Source organism: Mya arenaria, chromosome 2, assembly GCF_026914265.1.
Source record: "Mya arenaria isolate MELC-2E11 chromosome 2, ASM2691426v1".
NCBI lineage: Eukaryota > Metazoa > Mollusca > Bivalvia > Myida > Myidae > Mya > Mya arenaria.
In genome coordinates, this window is record NC_069123.1 from 3,538,838 (window position 1) to 3,554,692 (window position 15,855).

General features: G+C 36.8%; 1 protein-coding gene across 1 annotated transcript in view; it reads right to left on the minus strand.

Moving 5' to 3' along the window:
• The window catches only part of LOC128241743 (uncharacterized), a 37,027-nt gene that overhangs the window by 15,910 nt on the left and 5,262 nt on the right, over positions 1–15,855 (minus strand). The window contains exons 4-5 of the mRNA XM_052958810.1: positions 12,349–12,513; positions 3,082–3,223 (exon numbers count right to left, since the gene is read on the minus strand). Of these exons, the coding sequence (XP_052814770.1) occupies positions 3,082–3,223; positions 12,349–12,513 (307 nt within the window). The remainder of the gene's footprint in view (positions 1–3,081; positions 3,224–12,348; positions 12,514–15,855) is intronic.

The following is a 15,855-nucleotide window of genomic DNA, read 5'->3' on the forward strand; positions in this document are numbered from 1 at the left end:
GTTCTTGTAACATTAGAATGTATCTGAATGGTGTTAAATATCAACTGTTTTTCAGATGTTCTTGTAACATTAGAATGTATCTGAATGGTGTTAAATATCAACTGTTTTTCAGATGTTCTTGTAACATTAGAATGTATCTGAATGGTGTTAAATATCAACTGTTTTTCAGATGTTCTTGTAACATTAGAATGTATCTGAATGGTGTTAAATATCAACTGTTTTTCAGATGTTCTTGTAACATTAGAATGTATCTGAATGGTGTTAAATATCAACTGTTTTTCAGATGTTCTTGTAACATTAGAATGTATCTGAATGGTGTTAAATATCAACTGTTTTTCAGATGTTCTTGTAACATTAGAATGTATCTGAATGGTGTTAAATATCAACTGTTTTTCAGATGTTCTTGTAACATTAGAATGTATCTGAATGGTGTTAAATATCAACTGTTTTTCAGATGTTCTTGTAACATTAGAATGCATTAGAATGGTGTTAAATATCAACTGTTTTTCAGATGTTCTTGTAACATTAGAATGTATCTGAATGGTGTTAAATATTAACTGTTTTTCAGATGTTCTTGTAACATTATCATCTGAATGGTGTTAAATATCAAGTGTTTTTCAGATGTTCTTGTAACATTACAAGTACCTGAATGGTGTTAAATATCAACTGTTTTTCAGATGTTCTTGTAACATTACAAGTACCTGAATGGTGTTAAATATCAACTGTTTTTCAGATATTCTTGTAACATTAGAATGTATCTGAATGGTGTTAAATATCAACAGTTTTTCAGATATTCTGGTAGCATTATAATGTTTATGAATGAGTTATATACAACCAAACTTTATTTATAGTTATAAAAAATCAACAAATTTAGACTTGAACATCAAGCGGAACTCAAAGTACCTTGGTTACAATTAAACAAACTTTCACTCCTACATACATGTACTGCACATATCAATGTTGAACCTCATCAGAAGAGTGGCAGGCACACCCAGGATTTAGAGCTGAACATTATCAGGACAAATTTCGTCCATGTGCATTAAAACCCTCACAGATTTATCGTTTTGACAACTTTTTATATATTTTGTCCATGAGTGAGCCATTTTTGCTTAAATGTCTGGACACCTGTGTTAAAAGACTGCCGACATAAGATCAGATCGCAGTTTATCAAATTTATGTTCAAAATTGATGTTATATAGCTATATATGAAATTAATGACAGTTCATCAAACTATTTTGATCTGTTCTTTCGTGAATTATCTAATATGACTGAATTGAAGGCAAGGCTGCCAAAATCTGCAGATTCTGATACAATTGTTTTTGAAAGTGACAAAACTGACAATCTGTGAGAGTGCAGCTTTAAGTTAAAAAAAATGTTTAAAATGTATTGAAAGGTTTTTGAGTTATGGCTTACAGGAGAAAGTTTTGGCATGAAACTGCTGACAATGATGAAATGGCTATGACAAGCCAAAAATCCTATCTGTTACGGAATACACCACTGTCTGTCAGTGTGTGTATACCACGTGATAAATTACGTCATAAAGTGTTGTCGGAAGGCATTATTTTGCTTAAAATTAAGACTTTAACCCAAAACTTTTCTCTTTTTTTGTAATTTTTAATAAAACAAATGGTAGTCTATGCTGCTTAAAGAGCCCCACCTTTGTTTTATTACTGAAGTATGATTGAATGATTAGTTTCTTTAAACATTTGTTGAAACTTGTTTCTAATAGAATGTTTTGACGGTGCTCCATCAGCTGGCGGTTTTGTGAAAAGGCTTTTTGAAGTGTTTTCATAAACTAAACTCTCAATCAAACTCTGGTTAAAGACCGAAGGCAGGACTCTGTAAGTGGTGTAGACAGCTCTATGCTTCATTTAAAATGGTAAAGAAATAGTAAAGTTATCTTTGTGTAAAGCATTCATTCATTCAAAGCACAATATTGCCTTCCGACGTAGCATTTATGATGCAATAATTGAGGTGGTATACACACACTGTCTGTGGCCACACTGTCTGTGGCGTCTTGCGCTGCCCGCCACTCTTAAGGGTAAATCACGGATACATATGTTAAGCTTATGGTCACTAATTATGGAACAGCTATAATGTATGCTTGAATACTGTTTCTAGAAAGTAACAAAAACATGAACAATTATAAAACATGTAAGGTGAGGAATCTAACAATTATACTTACTGATCTATGAATGTTGTTCTAACAAATATCATCAGAGATAATGATTCATAACATTTAACATGTGCTCTCAATTTAAGATACCAAGTCAGCTAACATAATCTTCGTATCATTCCTTAAAGCTGCACTATCACAGATTGACAGTTTTGACAACTTTAATTTTGTCTTGGAATGAACCAATTTCTGTGCAAATGTCTGGAAACCAGCGATAAAGACAGCTGACAAGTCAGATCACAGTTTTTCATATTAACGTTCGAAAATTGATAAAAAAAAATGGCTAAGAGCTTTACAAACGCTTTAAGAAACTAAGAAGTTTAGAAATTTTCGGCAGTTTCCCAAACAAATTGATATCTGTTCTATTGTGAGTTATCTAATATGATTGACCAGTATCAGCTGATTCCAAGACAAAATAAAAAAAAATCTCAAACCTGTCCATCTATGAGAGTGCAGCTTTAATATGCAATAATGAAAAATAATTTGTTTAAAAAAAGAGGAGATTGTTGTACATTTAAACAAGAGTGCTGGGCAGTGAACACTAATGCTCAACCAGGGTCATATTCATAAAGCTTATTAGAACATGTTTTCAAGTAACAGTCATCTGCTGGTCTTGACCAACCCCTTACTTACCGGTAGTTTCAGGACCTTAAGCTCAAGTATACACTAATAAACAATCGTACAAGCTTTCTCTGATCTGCAAGGACAGCACAACCATTTTATTCACAACACCAAGCCTATTACGATTTCTTCAAAAAATCTAACAAAAAAAATGCCTTTGAATTTTTCACTATTTCTAACAATATTTCCACCGATTATTCCTAGTTGGCAGAATCAGAATCAGAAATCAAATATATGACATTGATCTTCAAGTAATGGAGACTTTAACTAGAACTAATCTTTACCTGGTACGGCGTATGTGTATACAATAGGCGATGAGGATGACAACACACAGCAGCAGTGCCCCCGACACACCCGCTATAACTCCGATAACCACTTCTGTACTTAAGCCATTCTCTACAATTTCCTGAACTATGTCTTCTTTACCTGAAAATCAAACAAACATTTTAGCAACCCCTTACATGCCCATTATAACCTGGTAACAACTTATGTACCGAAAACATTTTCTATGATCTCTTAGAGCTGCACTCCCACAGATTAAAAGTTTTGATAACTATTTTAATTTTTGTCTTGGACTAGCTAATTTTTGCAAAATGGAATGAAAACCAGTGATATAAGACTGCTGACAAAATTCAGATCGCAGGTTTTGATATTTATGTTCAAAAATTGATGCTTTATGCATTTTGCTTAAAGCGTTAAGCCATAAAACAGTAATTTTGGAATGGAAATATGTAAAACTGTAATCTCATCTTTTGTCAGGAGTCTTATGTATCACTGTTTTTCAGATATTTATACCAAAATTGGCTCATCCCAAGACAAACAAGAGGGCCATGATGGCCCTAAATCGCTCACCTGAGTAAAAGAGTTTAACCTTTGTTATTAAAATAGCTTGTTTCTCAAAGAATATTGAACAAGAGCTGTCAAAGTATGTGACAAATGCCTCCCAATGTGACATTGATCTATGAACAAGTACATAAAAAGTTGATCTTGCCTTTATGTGTCAAATACATATTGCAAGTTATATTAAATTGCCTCTGAGCATAGAAAAAACCCCAATCATACTAAATGACAGCCAACACTCTTTATGTCCTCATATTCAGCATTCCATTGTGAATAAACACTTAGTGTATCTTTCACCTTAGAGGTAGGGACATGGGTCTTGCACACGACACGTTGTCTTGGTATGTCGAAAACATATGGCAAGTCATTTTAAAATCTGTCCATATAAGAGAAAGTCACAGCGCGGACACGACAGCCTATATTTTCCTTCAGGTTGCCATGGCAACCAGAGTTCTGCATGGAATTAATTTTTTTGAACTATTTTGAAAAAGCACCAACCAAGGATCATTCCTATGAAGTTTCATCAAAATTGTCCAAGCGGTTTAGGAGAAGATGATTGTAACCAATTGTTGACACTTTTCCTTTAGGTTGCCATGTCAACCAGAGTTCTACATGGAATTAATTTCTTTGAACAATTTTGAAAAAGCACCAACTAAGGATCATTCCTAAGAAGTTTCATCAAAATTGTCAAAGCGGTTTAGGAGAAGATGATTATAACCAATTGTTGACATTTTCCTTTAGGTTGCCATGGCAACCGGGCCAAACAAAATTATGTGAACAAATTTAAGAGAGGTCCATGCAAGGACACTTCAAACCAAATTTGCTGAAGATCTATCAAGGGGTTCATGCGAAGAAAATGTTAAGTATTTTTTACTAATTTTAACTCTGGTGGCCCTTAAAAGGGGCCAAACAAAATTATTTGGAAAGACCTGACAGAGGCCCATGCTAGGATGCTTTAGACTTGAAGATCTATCAAGCAGTTAATAAGATCAAGTTGTTTAAAGGTTTTTCTATTTTTTGCTCTGGTGACCCCTAAAAGGGGCCAAACAAAACCATTTGAACAAAGTTGAGAGAGGACCATGTAAGGATGCTACATATCAAGTATGGAGTCATTCTGACCTTTACTTTCAGAGGAAAAGATGTTTAAGTGACAAGACAATGTAAAAACAAATGACCCCTGAGCAAGGCCAATTTGACCCCAGGACAATAATTTGAATATCTTTGGTGTAGGTCCACTAGGTAACATTATATACCAAATATGAAAGCTCTAGGAGAGGTTTTTTAAAGTTTTATTATATAAGACTATATAAAAATATTGAAAATCTAAGCCTATGAACACGGGGCGTGGCCAATTTTGACCCCAGGGCTAAGTTTGAACAATCTTAATAGTGGTCCGATAAACAATGCTTCATACCAAATATCTAAGGCCTTCGCCTTTTGGTTTCGGAGAAGAAGATTTTATAAGTTTTCATCATATACATATATAAGGAAACCCATGACCGCCCGGGTGGGGCCATTTTTTGACCCCAGGGCCAAAGATTGAACAATATTGGTACAAGTCAACTAGATGATATATCATGCCAAATATCTAAGCTCTTGTCACTACTTGATTTTACGTGTGTATCTATATATGTATATTTGTTATTAATTGTTGTATGTGGCCCATATTGAAAATTGGTATGTGTACTAAAAATGTTATCCAGTTTAAATTAAGACGTTACTTGTCTTTGTGAGTTCGGAGAAGATTTTTTAAGTTTTCACTATAACACATATAAAGAAAACCCATCAGCCCCGGGGTGTGGCCAATTTTGACCCCAAGGCCATAATTTGAACAATCTTTGTAGAGGTCCACTAGACGATGAATCATGCCAAATATCTAAGCTCTAGTCCAAGTAAGTTAAGAGGAGAAGATTTTTGAAGTTTTAACTTTAATATATAGAGAATACCCTAACCCCCGGGGCGGGGCCAATTTTGACCCCAAGGCCATAATTTGAACAATCTTTGTAGAGGTCCACTAGACGATGAATCAAGCCAAATATCTAAGCTCTAAGCAATGTAAGTTCAGAGGAGATTTTTGATCTTTTTTAATATAAACATATAGGGAAAACCCATGACCACCCAGGGGCGGAGCCAATTTTGACCCCAGGGCCATAATTTGAACAATCTTTGTAGAGGTCCACTAGACGATGAATCATGCCAAATATCTAAGCTCTAGTCCAAGTAAGTTAAGAGGAGAAGATTTCTGAAGTTTTAACTATAAACATATCAAGTATACCCATGACCCCCCGGGGCGGGGCCAATTTTGACCCCAAGGCCATAATTTGAACAATCTTTGTAGAGGTCCACTTGACGATGAATCATGCCAAATATCTAAGCTCTAGTCCAAGTAAATTCAAAGGAGAAGATTTTTGAAGTTTTCACTATAAACATATAGAGAATACCCTAACCCCCCGGGGCGGGGCCAATTTTGACCCCAAGGCCATAATTTGAACAATCTTTGTAGAGGTCCACTAGACGATGAATCATGCCAAATATCTAAGCTCTAGTCCAAGTAAGTTAAGAGTAGAAGATTTTTGAAGTTTTAACTATAAACATATCAAGTATACCCATGACCCCCCGGGGCGGGGCCAATTTTGACCCCAAGGCCATAATTTGAACAATCTTTGTAGAGGTCCACTAGACGATGAATCATGCCAAATATCTAAGCTCTAGTCCAAGTAAGTTCAAAGGAGAAGATTTTTGAAGTTTTCACTACAAACATATAGAGAAAACCCATGACACCCCGGGGCGGAGCCAATTTTGACCCCAAGGCCATAATTTGGACAATCTTTGTAGAGGTCCACTAGACGATGAATCATGCCAAATATCTAAGCTCTAGGCCAAATAAGTTCAGAGAAGAAGATTTTTGAAGTTTTAATTATAAACATATAGAGCATACCCATGACCCCCCGGGGCGGGGCCAATTTTGACCCCAGGGCCATAATTTGAACAAACTTTGTAGAGGTCCACTAGACGATGAATCATGACAAATATCTAAGCTCTAGGCCAAGTAAGTTCAGAGGAGAAGATTTTTGAAGTTTTCACTATAAACATATAGAGAATACCCTAACCCCCCGGGGCGAGGCCAATTTTGACCCCAAGGCCATAATTTGAACAATCTTTGTAGAGGTCCACTAGACTATGAATCATGCCAAATATCTAAGCTCTAGTCCAAGTAAGTTAAGAGGAGAAGATTTTTGAAGTTTTAACTATAAACATATCAAGTATACCCATGACCCCCCGGGGCGGGGCCAATTTTGACCCCAAGGCCATAATTTGAACAATCTTTGTAGAGGTCCACTAGACGATGAATCATGACAAATATCTAAGCTCTATGCCAAGTAAGTTCAGAGGAGAAGATTTCTGAAGTTTTCACTATAAACATATAGAGAATACCCTAACCCCCCGGGGCGGGGCCAATTTTGACCCCAAGGCCATAATTTGAACAATCTTTGTAGAGGTCCACTAGACGATGAATCATGCCAAATATCTAAGCTCTAGTCCAAGTATGTTAAGAGGAGAAGATTTTTGAATTTTTTTCACTACAAACATATAGAGAAAACCCATGACCCCCCGAGGCGGGGCCAATTTTGACCCAAAGGCCATAATTTGAACAATCTTTGTAGAGGTCCACTAGACGATGAATCATGCCAAATATCTAAGCTCTAGTCCAAGTAAGTTCAGAGGAGAAGATTTTTGAAGTTTTAACTATAAACATACAGAGCATACCTATGACCCCCCAGGGCGGGGCCAATTTTGACCCCAAGGCCATAATTTGAACAAACTTTGTAGAGGTCCACTAGACGATGAACCATGACAAATATCTAAGCTCTAGGCCAAGTAAGTTCAGAGGAGAAGATTTTTTAAGTTTTTTTTAGAGAAAACCCATGACCCCCCGGGGCGGGGCCAATTTTGACCCAAGGGCCATAATTTAAACAATCTTGGTAGAGGACCATTTGGTGATCCTACCTACCATATATCAACGGCCTAAGCCTTGTGGTTTGGGAGAAGAAGATTTTTAAAGTTTTTCCTTTCCATTGCCATGGCAACCAGAGTTCTGCATGGATTTCAATTCTTTGAACAATTTTCAAAGGGGACCACCCAAGGAACATTCCTGTGAAGTTTGGATGAAATTGGCTAAGCCATTTATGAGGAGATGTCGTTTAAAGTAAAAGTTTACGGACGGACGGACGCCGGACGGACGCCGGACAAATTGTGATCACAAAAGCTCACCTTGTCACTATGTGACAGGTGAGCTAAACTAGTTATTGACGGTAAATGACCCAATATCGAACTTGACCTTGATTTTATAGAGATGATCATTCTGACCAAGTTTCATTTAGATTAGGCTTAAGTTGTGACCTCTATTGTGTTCACAAGGTTTTTATACTAATTGACCTAGTGACCTAGTTATTGACCGCGAATGACCCAATATCGAACTTGACCTATATTTTTCTAGAGATGATCATTCTGACCAAGTTGAATTGAGTTAAGCCTAAAATTGTGACCTCTATTGTGTTCACAAGGTTTTTCTACTAATTGACCTAGTGACCTAGTTTTTGACCTGGGTTGACCCAATATGGAACTTGACCTAGCTTATGTTAAGATGATCATTCTGACCAAGTTTCATTAAGATAAGGCTAAAATTGTGACCTCTATTTTGTTCACAAGGTTTTTCTAATAATTGACCTAGTGACCTAGTTGTTGACTGCGTATGACCCAATATCGAACTTGACCCAGATTTTATAGAGATGATCATTCTGACCAAGTTGCATTAAGATTAGCCTAAAATTGTGACCTCTATTGTGTTCACAAGGTTTTTGTACTAATTGACCTAGTGACCTAGTTATTGACAGCAGATGACCCAATATCGAACTTGACCTAGATTTTATAGATATGATCATTCTGACCAAGTTGCATTGAGATTAGGCTAAAATTGTGACCTCTATTGTGTTCACAAGGTTTTTGTACTAATTGACCTAGTGACCTAGTTATTGACCGTGAATGACCCAATATCAAACTTGACCTACATTTTATAGCGATGATCATTCTGACCAAGTTGCATTGAGATTAGGCTAAAATTGTGACCTCTATTGTGTTCACAAGGTTTTTCTACTAATTGACCTAGTGACCTAGTTATTGACCGCGGATGACCCAATATCGAACTTGACCTAAATTTTATAGAGATGATCATTCTGACCAAGTTGCATTGAGGTTAGGCTAAAATTGTGACCTCTAATGTGTTCACAAGGTATTTCTACTAATTGACCTACTGACCTAGTTTTTGACCCCAGATGACCCAATATCGAACTTGACCTAGATTTCATAGAGATGATCAGTCTGACCAAGTTTCATAAAGATTAGGTCAAAATTGTGACCTCTGTTGTGTTCACAAGGTTTTTCTAATAATTGACCTAGTGACCTAGTTATTGACTGCGGATGACCCAATATCGAACTTGACCTAGATTTTATAGAGATGATTATTCTGACCAAGTTGCATTGAGATTAGGCTAAAATTGTGACCTCTATTGTGTTCACAAGGTTTTTCTACTAATTGACCTAGTGACCTAGTTGTTGACCGTGAATGACCCAATATCGAACTTGACCTACATTTTATAGAGATGATCATTCTGACCAAGTTGCATTGAGATTAGGCTAAAATTGTGACCGCTATTGTGTTCACAAGGTTTTTCTACTAATTGACCTAGTGACCTAATTATTGACCGCGGATGACCCAATATCGAACTTGACCTAGATTTTATAGAGATGACCATTCTGACCAAGTTGCATTGAGATTAGGCTAAAATTGTGACCTCTATTGTGTTCACAAGGTTTTTCTACTAATTGACCTAGTGACCTAGTTTTTGACCCCAGATGACCCAATATCGAACTTGACCTAGATTTTATAGAGATGATCAGTCTGACCAAGTTTCATAAAGATTAGGTCAAAATTGTGACCTCTATTGTGTTCACAAGCAATTGTGAACGGACGGACGGACGGACGGACGACGGACGAAGAGTGATCACAAAAGCTCACCTTGTCACTACGTGACAGGTGAGCTAAAAACCAACTCAGTGGCCTAGTGGTTAAGCATCCGCCTACGGAGCAGGAGGTCGTGGGTTCGATCCCTGGCCGCGTCATACCAAAAGACGTTAAAAATTGGTACAAGTAGCTCCCTTGCCTGGCGCTCAGCATTTAAAGGGTAGTGCTTGGAAAAATGGTGTACTCAGTACTGGTTTAACCCAGGAAAGTTGTACCCCGTGTATCGGTGCTTTACACCGAGCACGTAAAAGAACCGCGGGGTCTCTTCGAAAAAGAGCTAGGGTATCGCACCTGGACTTCCTTGTATCCCACCACTGTCTCTTTAGCGTGCTGTCCCTTCAGCAAAAACAAAGGACCCCGTTGGAAATAAGTGCTTGCGCTTTCACAGGTTATCCTTGACCGCAAGGTCTAATACATACATAAAAAGGTTGTTGAAACGGATAATCTGTGAGAGTGCAGCTTTAAACTTCATCTTTCTCACCTAAAATTCAAACTAGAGTTATCACTAGTGTCATTATTTTCCCCGAAATGTAATCACTTTGATGATTTATGATTTCTTGAGTGCAGCAACATTTCAATGATTTAACTTTAAAGTTTTGCTGATTTCTTATTTCTTAGTGGTAAAAGACCATCACTAAATCAATACTAGAATTCAGCAGCATCTGATGTGAAGTCAGTTTTGAGTGCTTGTCATAGTCAAACCCATAATTATAACAAAAGATGTTTGTCAAACATAATGTCCCCCCCCCCATGAGCGCCATGTTGTCAGGATTATATGGACAATTGAATGACCGAAATGACAGCTGATTTGTCACTGACATTGGATGCCGTTGAGGCAGTTTTAAGATTATGACCATTCAAAGTGTGAGGATAGAGTGTGTTATGACCATGCCCTTTCACTCTAGACCTCAAAATCCATAGGAGTCATCAGCTGGTTATCAAAAATCTAAATGTCAAGTTTGAGGGCCATGGGGGCAGGCATTGACAAGTTATCACACAGACAAGCCTTTTTCGTTCAATGTCACTGTGACATTGACCTTTGACCGGATGACCCCTAAATTCATAAGGGGTCATCTTAAGGTCAGACACAACTACAAGTCAGGGTTGAAGGAAATGGGTGCAGGCATTGTCGAGTTATCACTCGAAACATTTTCGCACTCAAGGTCACTGTGAACTTGACCTTTGACCCAATGACTCCTAAAATCAATAAGGGTCATCTCCTGGTCAGGCCCAACTTCCATGTCAATTTTGATGATCATAGGTTCAGGCATTGTTGAGATATCACTGGGAGAAGTTTGTTAACTTTTTGCGTTAAAGGTTACTGTGACCTTGACCTTGGCCCGATGACCCCTAAAGTCAAGAGGGGTCATCTACTGATCAGGCCCAACCTTCATGTCAAGATTTAGGGCCATGGGTGCAGGCATTGTCGAGTTATCACACAGACAACCTTTGACCATTCAAGGTCACTTTGGCCCGATAACCCCCAAAAATGATAGGGGTCATCTACTGGCCAGGCCCAACCTCCAAGTAAAGTACGAGGGCCATGGGTGCAGTCATTGTCGAGTTATCACTCGGACAACCTTTTACCATTCAAGGTCACTGTGACCTTGACCTTTGGCCCGATGATCCCCAAAAACAATAGGGGTCATCTACCGGTCAGTCCCAACTTCATATCAAGTTTGATGACCATAGGTCTAAGCATTGTTGATTTATCACTCGGACAAGCTTTAAATTATTTTACCATTGAAGGTCACTGTGACCTTGACCTTTGATCTGATGAGCCCTAAAGTCAATAGGGGTCATCTACTGGTCAGGCCCAACCTTTCTGTCAAGTTTGATGACCACACGTCCAGGAATTGTTGAGTTATCACTCGGACAAGCTTTGGTCTACCGACGGATGGACGGACCGACGGATGGACGGACCTACCGACCGACCGACATGTGCAAAGCAATATACCCCTCTTCTTCGAAGGGGGGGCATAATAATAAGAATGTCAAAAGAGCAAAAAATTAAAGTTAATAGAGAAATATGTCCGATTAGCATATCCAAACAATAAGTAAGCCAACTGTATTTTAATGTAAAAGGGGCATAACTCTTGTGTAAGTTGAGTGATTTTATCTCTGTATGGTGACGATTGAACTTTATGAACATGTAAACAGTGCCACTCAGTATAATTACAATCAGATAATATGTAAGTATTTAATTTGCCACACAAATACTAAACTAATACTATGTTAATGGTAAATGGGCCATTACTCTGGAGTAAGTGAAGTAATTTATCCCACAATCAAACTTGACCTAGATATTATGCCAACAAAGACTGTCACCAAGTTTAACCATGATTTGGTAAAAAAAAATCTTAGTTTTTGTCAGCGTAAGTTATTAACGTACTATTTTTGAAAGGACATATTACTTTGCTATTACCCTCCTACAAACACTGTTACTTTTAACCATGACTGGAAAACAATGATGAGTCTGTACACAGTTTTGCTTAAAACACTCCCCCTCCCCCACACCAATGCTAAAAGAAATACCTATGATGTGAGCTAAATAATAAGAGAACAAAGATGTCAACCAAACTATATTTATAGCTATAAAAAATCCTTTTTTTTATAATAAATGCCATACCTGAGCAGACGGGACTCAACACGGGTGGTTGCTGAAACTTTGATCTTCCCCCGGGACATTCTATCAGGCACTGCTTACGGTCATGTGACAGGAAGTAGACACACTTATTGCACAGGCCAGCTATCACATCATCACATAGCAGGCAGCTTGTTATACTGCAGTTATCTATAAAAACAAAAATAGTTTTACTCTATGAATATAATGTTTTGGGTACAATCACAAATCAAAAGGAAATCTAGGCATTTGAATAACAGTTTCACATAGACCTGTCTCTCAATGGTTTCAGTAACACACATACATATATATATAGAGAGAAATGATAAGAGAAATTTACACATGCTGTGTCATTCTTCAATAATGGAAATGAATGCACTTAAAGCAAGAGCTGTCACAGAGACAGAACGCTCGACTATTCCACCACTCTAGAATAGAAGGATTGCAAGTTTTGGTGAAGCATACATGGATCACTGTTAGATTAGATAACGTGCAAAACATTAACCAGACTTTTTAAGTCAAATAATAAAGGGCCATAATTTGATCACTGCAAATCTTTTACCAGTCAATTAATATTTGTGCGTTTCCAGCTATTAAATACTCAGTTACAATCTTGTTTTCAGTAATTAATATTCTCCATAAATGCATTATTAAGTAAGTGCTTAAAGGTTTATCGAAAATTTTCATTTGTTATCAGTCTTCCCGAAATTGTAAAAATTCTGCCTGTCCACCGGACAGGCACTTTGGAAGTTTTTACCTGTCCGAAAAAATATTTGCCTGTCCGAACAAATATGTCATAGTATACATAAAGAGTAAAAAAAATGAATGTCAACTGTTTTTAATGCTTTCCTGATTAAGTTCACAAAAAAACAACAACATATAAACACTAAATTGACATGCCGTTTAGTAAAAATAAACCCACTTGGTCTCGCAAAAAAAAAATATTTAAACACCGTCGCCATTAAGGTACTTTCTTTTTTTTCGGTCGTCCGGTAATTTCACCAACTGCTGCCATTTTGACTGCAGACGAAGTAAATTGAGCGCCGACGATTTCGATTGTACTTTGTTGCAAACCAAGAACCAATCAAAACTATTGTAATAAAATTACTGATGAATCATTTTTACTCGTTTATCCCCGGGAATAAACATCATATCAGAAATCCGAAATGGCCGACTTTTGGCGATGTTATGTGACGTCAATATCAGTATAGGATCGACTAACTACCGCAAAGGCAAATAATCAGCGAAAGTTTTTATAGACATTACGCTTTCAAATACCTTTTCGCTATTTAGTCGTCTCAAAATATGTCGGTCATCCGGACCGTCATTTTTGGAAGATCTGCCGGACCCGTACAAAATTTGCCGGACATGTCCGGCAGACCGGCACATTTCGGGAAGACTGTGTTATACATGTGTTTGTATCGCTTTTAAATATGAGTGTCACTTTAAGTAAGTTGCATCCACTAAACACCATGCATAGGTTCATATTGGAATTGTGGTTTTAGTACCGGGTACTGTCAATAATGTGTCATAACCATTTCTATATTGATGTTTCAAGTTTCATTCAATAACATTTCAAATTTATTTTTAAATATGACAATAGGAAAATTTGAAGTTGTATAACTTGTCAATACAAAATATTGTAACTGTGAGTAAGTGTATAAAGCTGAAGTTCATATCTTCAATAGTTTAAAAGTAATTAAGAAACAAAAAACAAGTGTAATTTTAATAGTTTCAATTTGGGCGATATATTTTACAAAATTAATACTGGAATTATATAACTTACTTTTAAAGAGCGCATTATAACTTAAGTAAGTTTATGAAGTTTGAAGTTGATTTCTTCTATGGTAATAAAGTTAGTTGAAATGACATGAAAAATGTGTAATTTTTAAAAAGTTACAAAGGGCCAAAACTCTTACAATATTTAAGTTGTAGTTAAATAACTGGTCATGAAAGAGCACATTGTTACTGTGAGTAAGTTTTTGAAGTTTGGCGTTGATATCTTCAACGGTTGTAAAGTTATCTAAAACAAGAACTGGCGTAGGACAAAGCACTTAACTATACGCTGCTTTGTCCGAGAAATGAATACAATAATGATGTAATATGTGCTTGTCAAAAGCAATAAAAAAAGTCAAATTAAAAATGAGGAGATGTTACTCAAGGAATAATTGGGGATCGCTGCAACTTGGTGAAACCAGGTTTTTAATGATTGCAAAAGAACATCAGCCTTTGTTTTGAGATTCAGTTTCAACTGTTTTTCCATATTTAGTAACAGTGACCTTGACCCTAGGGGCCCCAAAATGGTATTCAGTGGAAGTCCTCCGTAAACTCTTCCAATACATTGTATACCAAGTTTGGTCACAATATGTCAATCCAAACTAAAGTTATTCAATAACAAACCATTTTATTATAAAAATAGTTTGGTGTTTCTAAAAAGAAACAGTGACCTTGACCATGACCATGATTCTCGGGGCCCAAAACAAAATCCTTTGAAAGGTTTCTATGAACACTTCCTATATGTCAACAGTAATTTAAGTCACTCAATACCTTTTTTCTATTTTTAGTAACAGTGACCTCGACCTTGATCTTAGAGGCCCCAAACATAATCCCATGAAAGGTCTCCATAAATTCTTCATATATATACATGTACCTAGTTCAATGGTCACTATATGTCAAATCTAAATAAAATTATTGATACCATAGGTGAGTTTGACGCCACCCTCCTAACCAAACAACAACGCGCATCTTTTTAATAACCAGGTTTTCACTTTGTGAAAACCTGGTTAGAAATGTTAAGATATATGCTTGTCAAAAGCAATCAAAAAAGTCAATCAAGGGCCATAATTGGTATTAAGGGTTCATATTGAGTTATAAAACCTAATTGTAAGAGGGTTGTCAATTATTGTGTGAAGATTTAAGTCAATTTAATGAAGGGTATGGAAGATATTAATAAAAAACACAACTTGCCCTAAAACTTGAACCTGACACAATGTAAAACATTAACCTAAGTTTCTCAGTCAACCAGAGGCCATAATTTGTATTTAGGATAATATGGTGTTATGTAACCTTATTGTGTGATGGGCAGGAACAACTGTGTGAAGTATTAAGTGAATTGAAAGAATGGTTTTGGGAGTTATAAGTGAAAATGCCAACTTGCCCTAAAACTTCAACCTGACACAATGTGCAATAAAACATTTATCTAAGTTTCTAAGTCAATCAGGAGTCATTATTCGTATAAAGGATAATATGGAGTGATGTAACCTCATTGTGGGATGGTCCTGAACAAGTGTGTGAAGTATAAAGTGATTTGAATGAAAGGTATTGGAGTTATAAGTGAAAATGCCAACTTGTCCTAAAACATGAACCGGATGCTGAAGCCAACGCCGGGGCCAGTAGTAGTCTCCTCTTTTTTGAATAGTGAAGCTAAAAATCACCTCAAATTTTAATTTAAAAAAAAACTAGAAGCGCCGCAATGCGACAAAACCAGGTTTTTGTTATGGGCAATCAGAAATT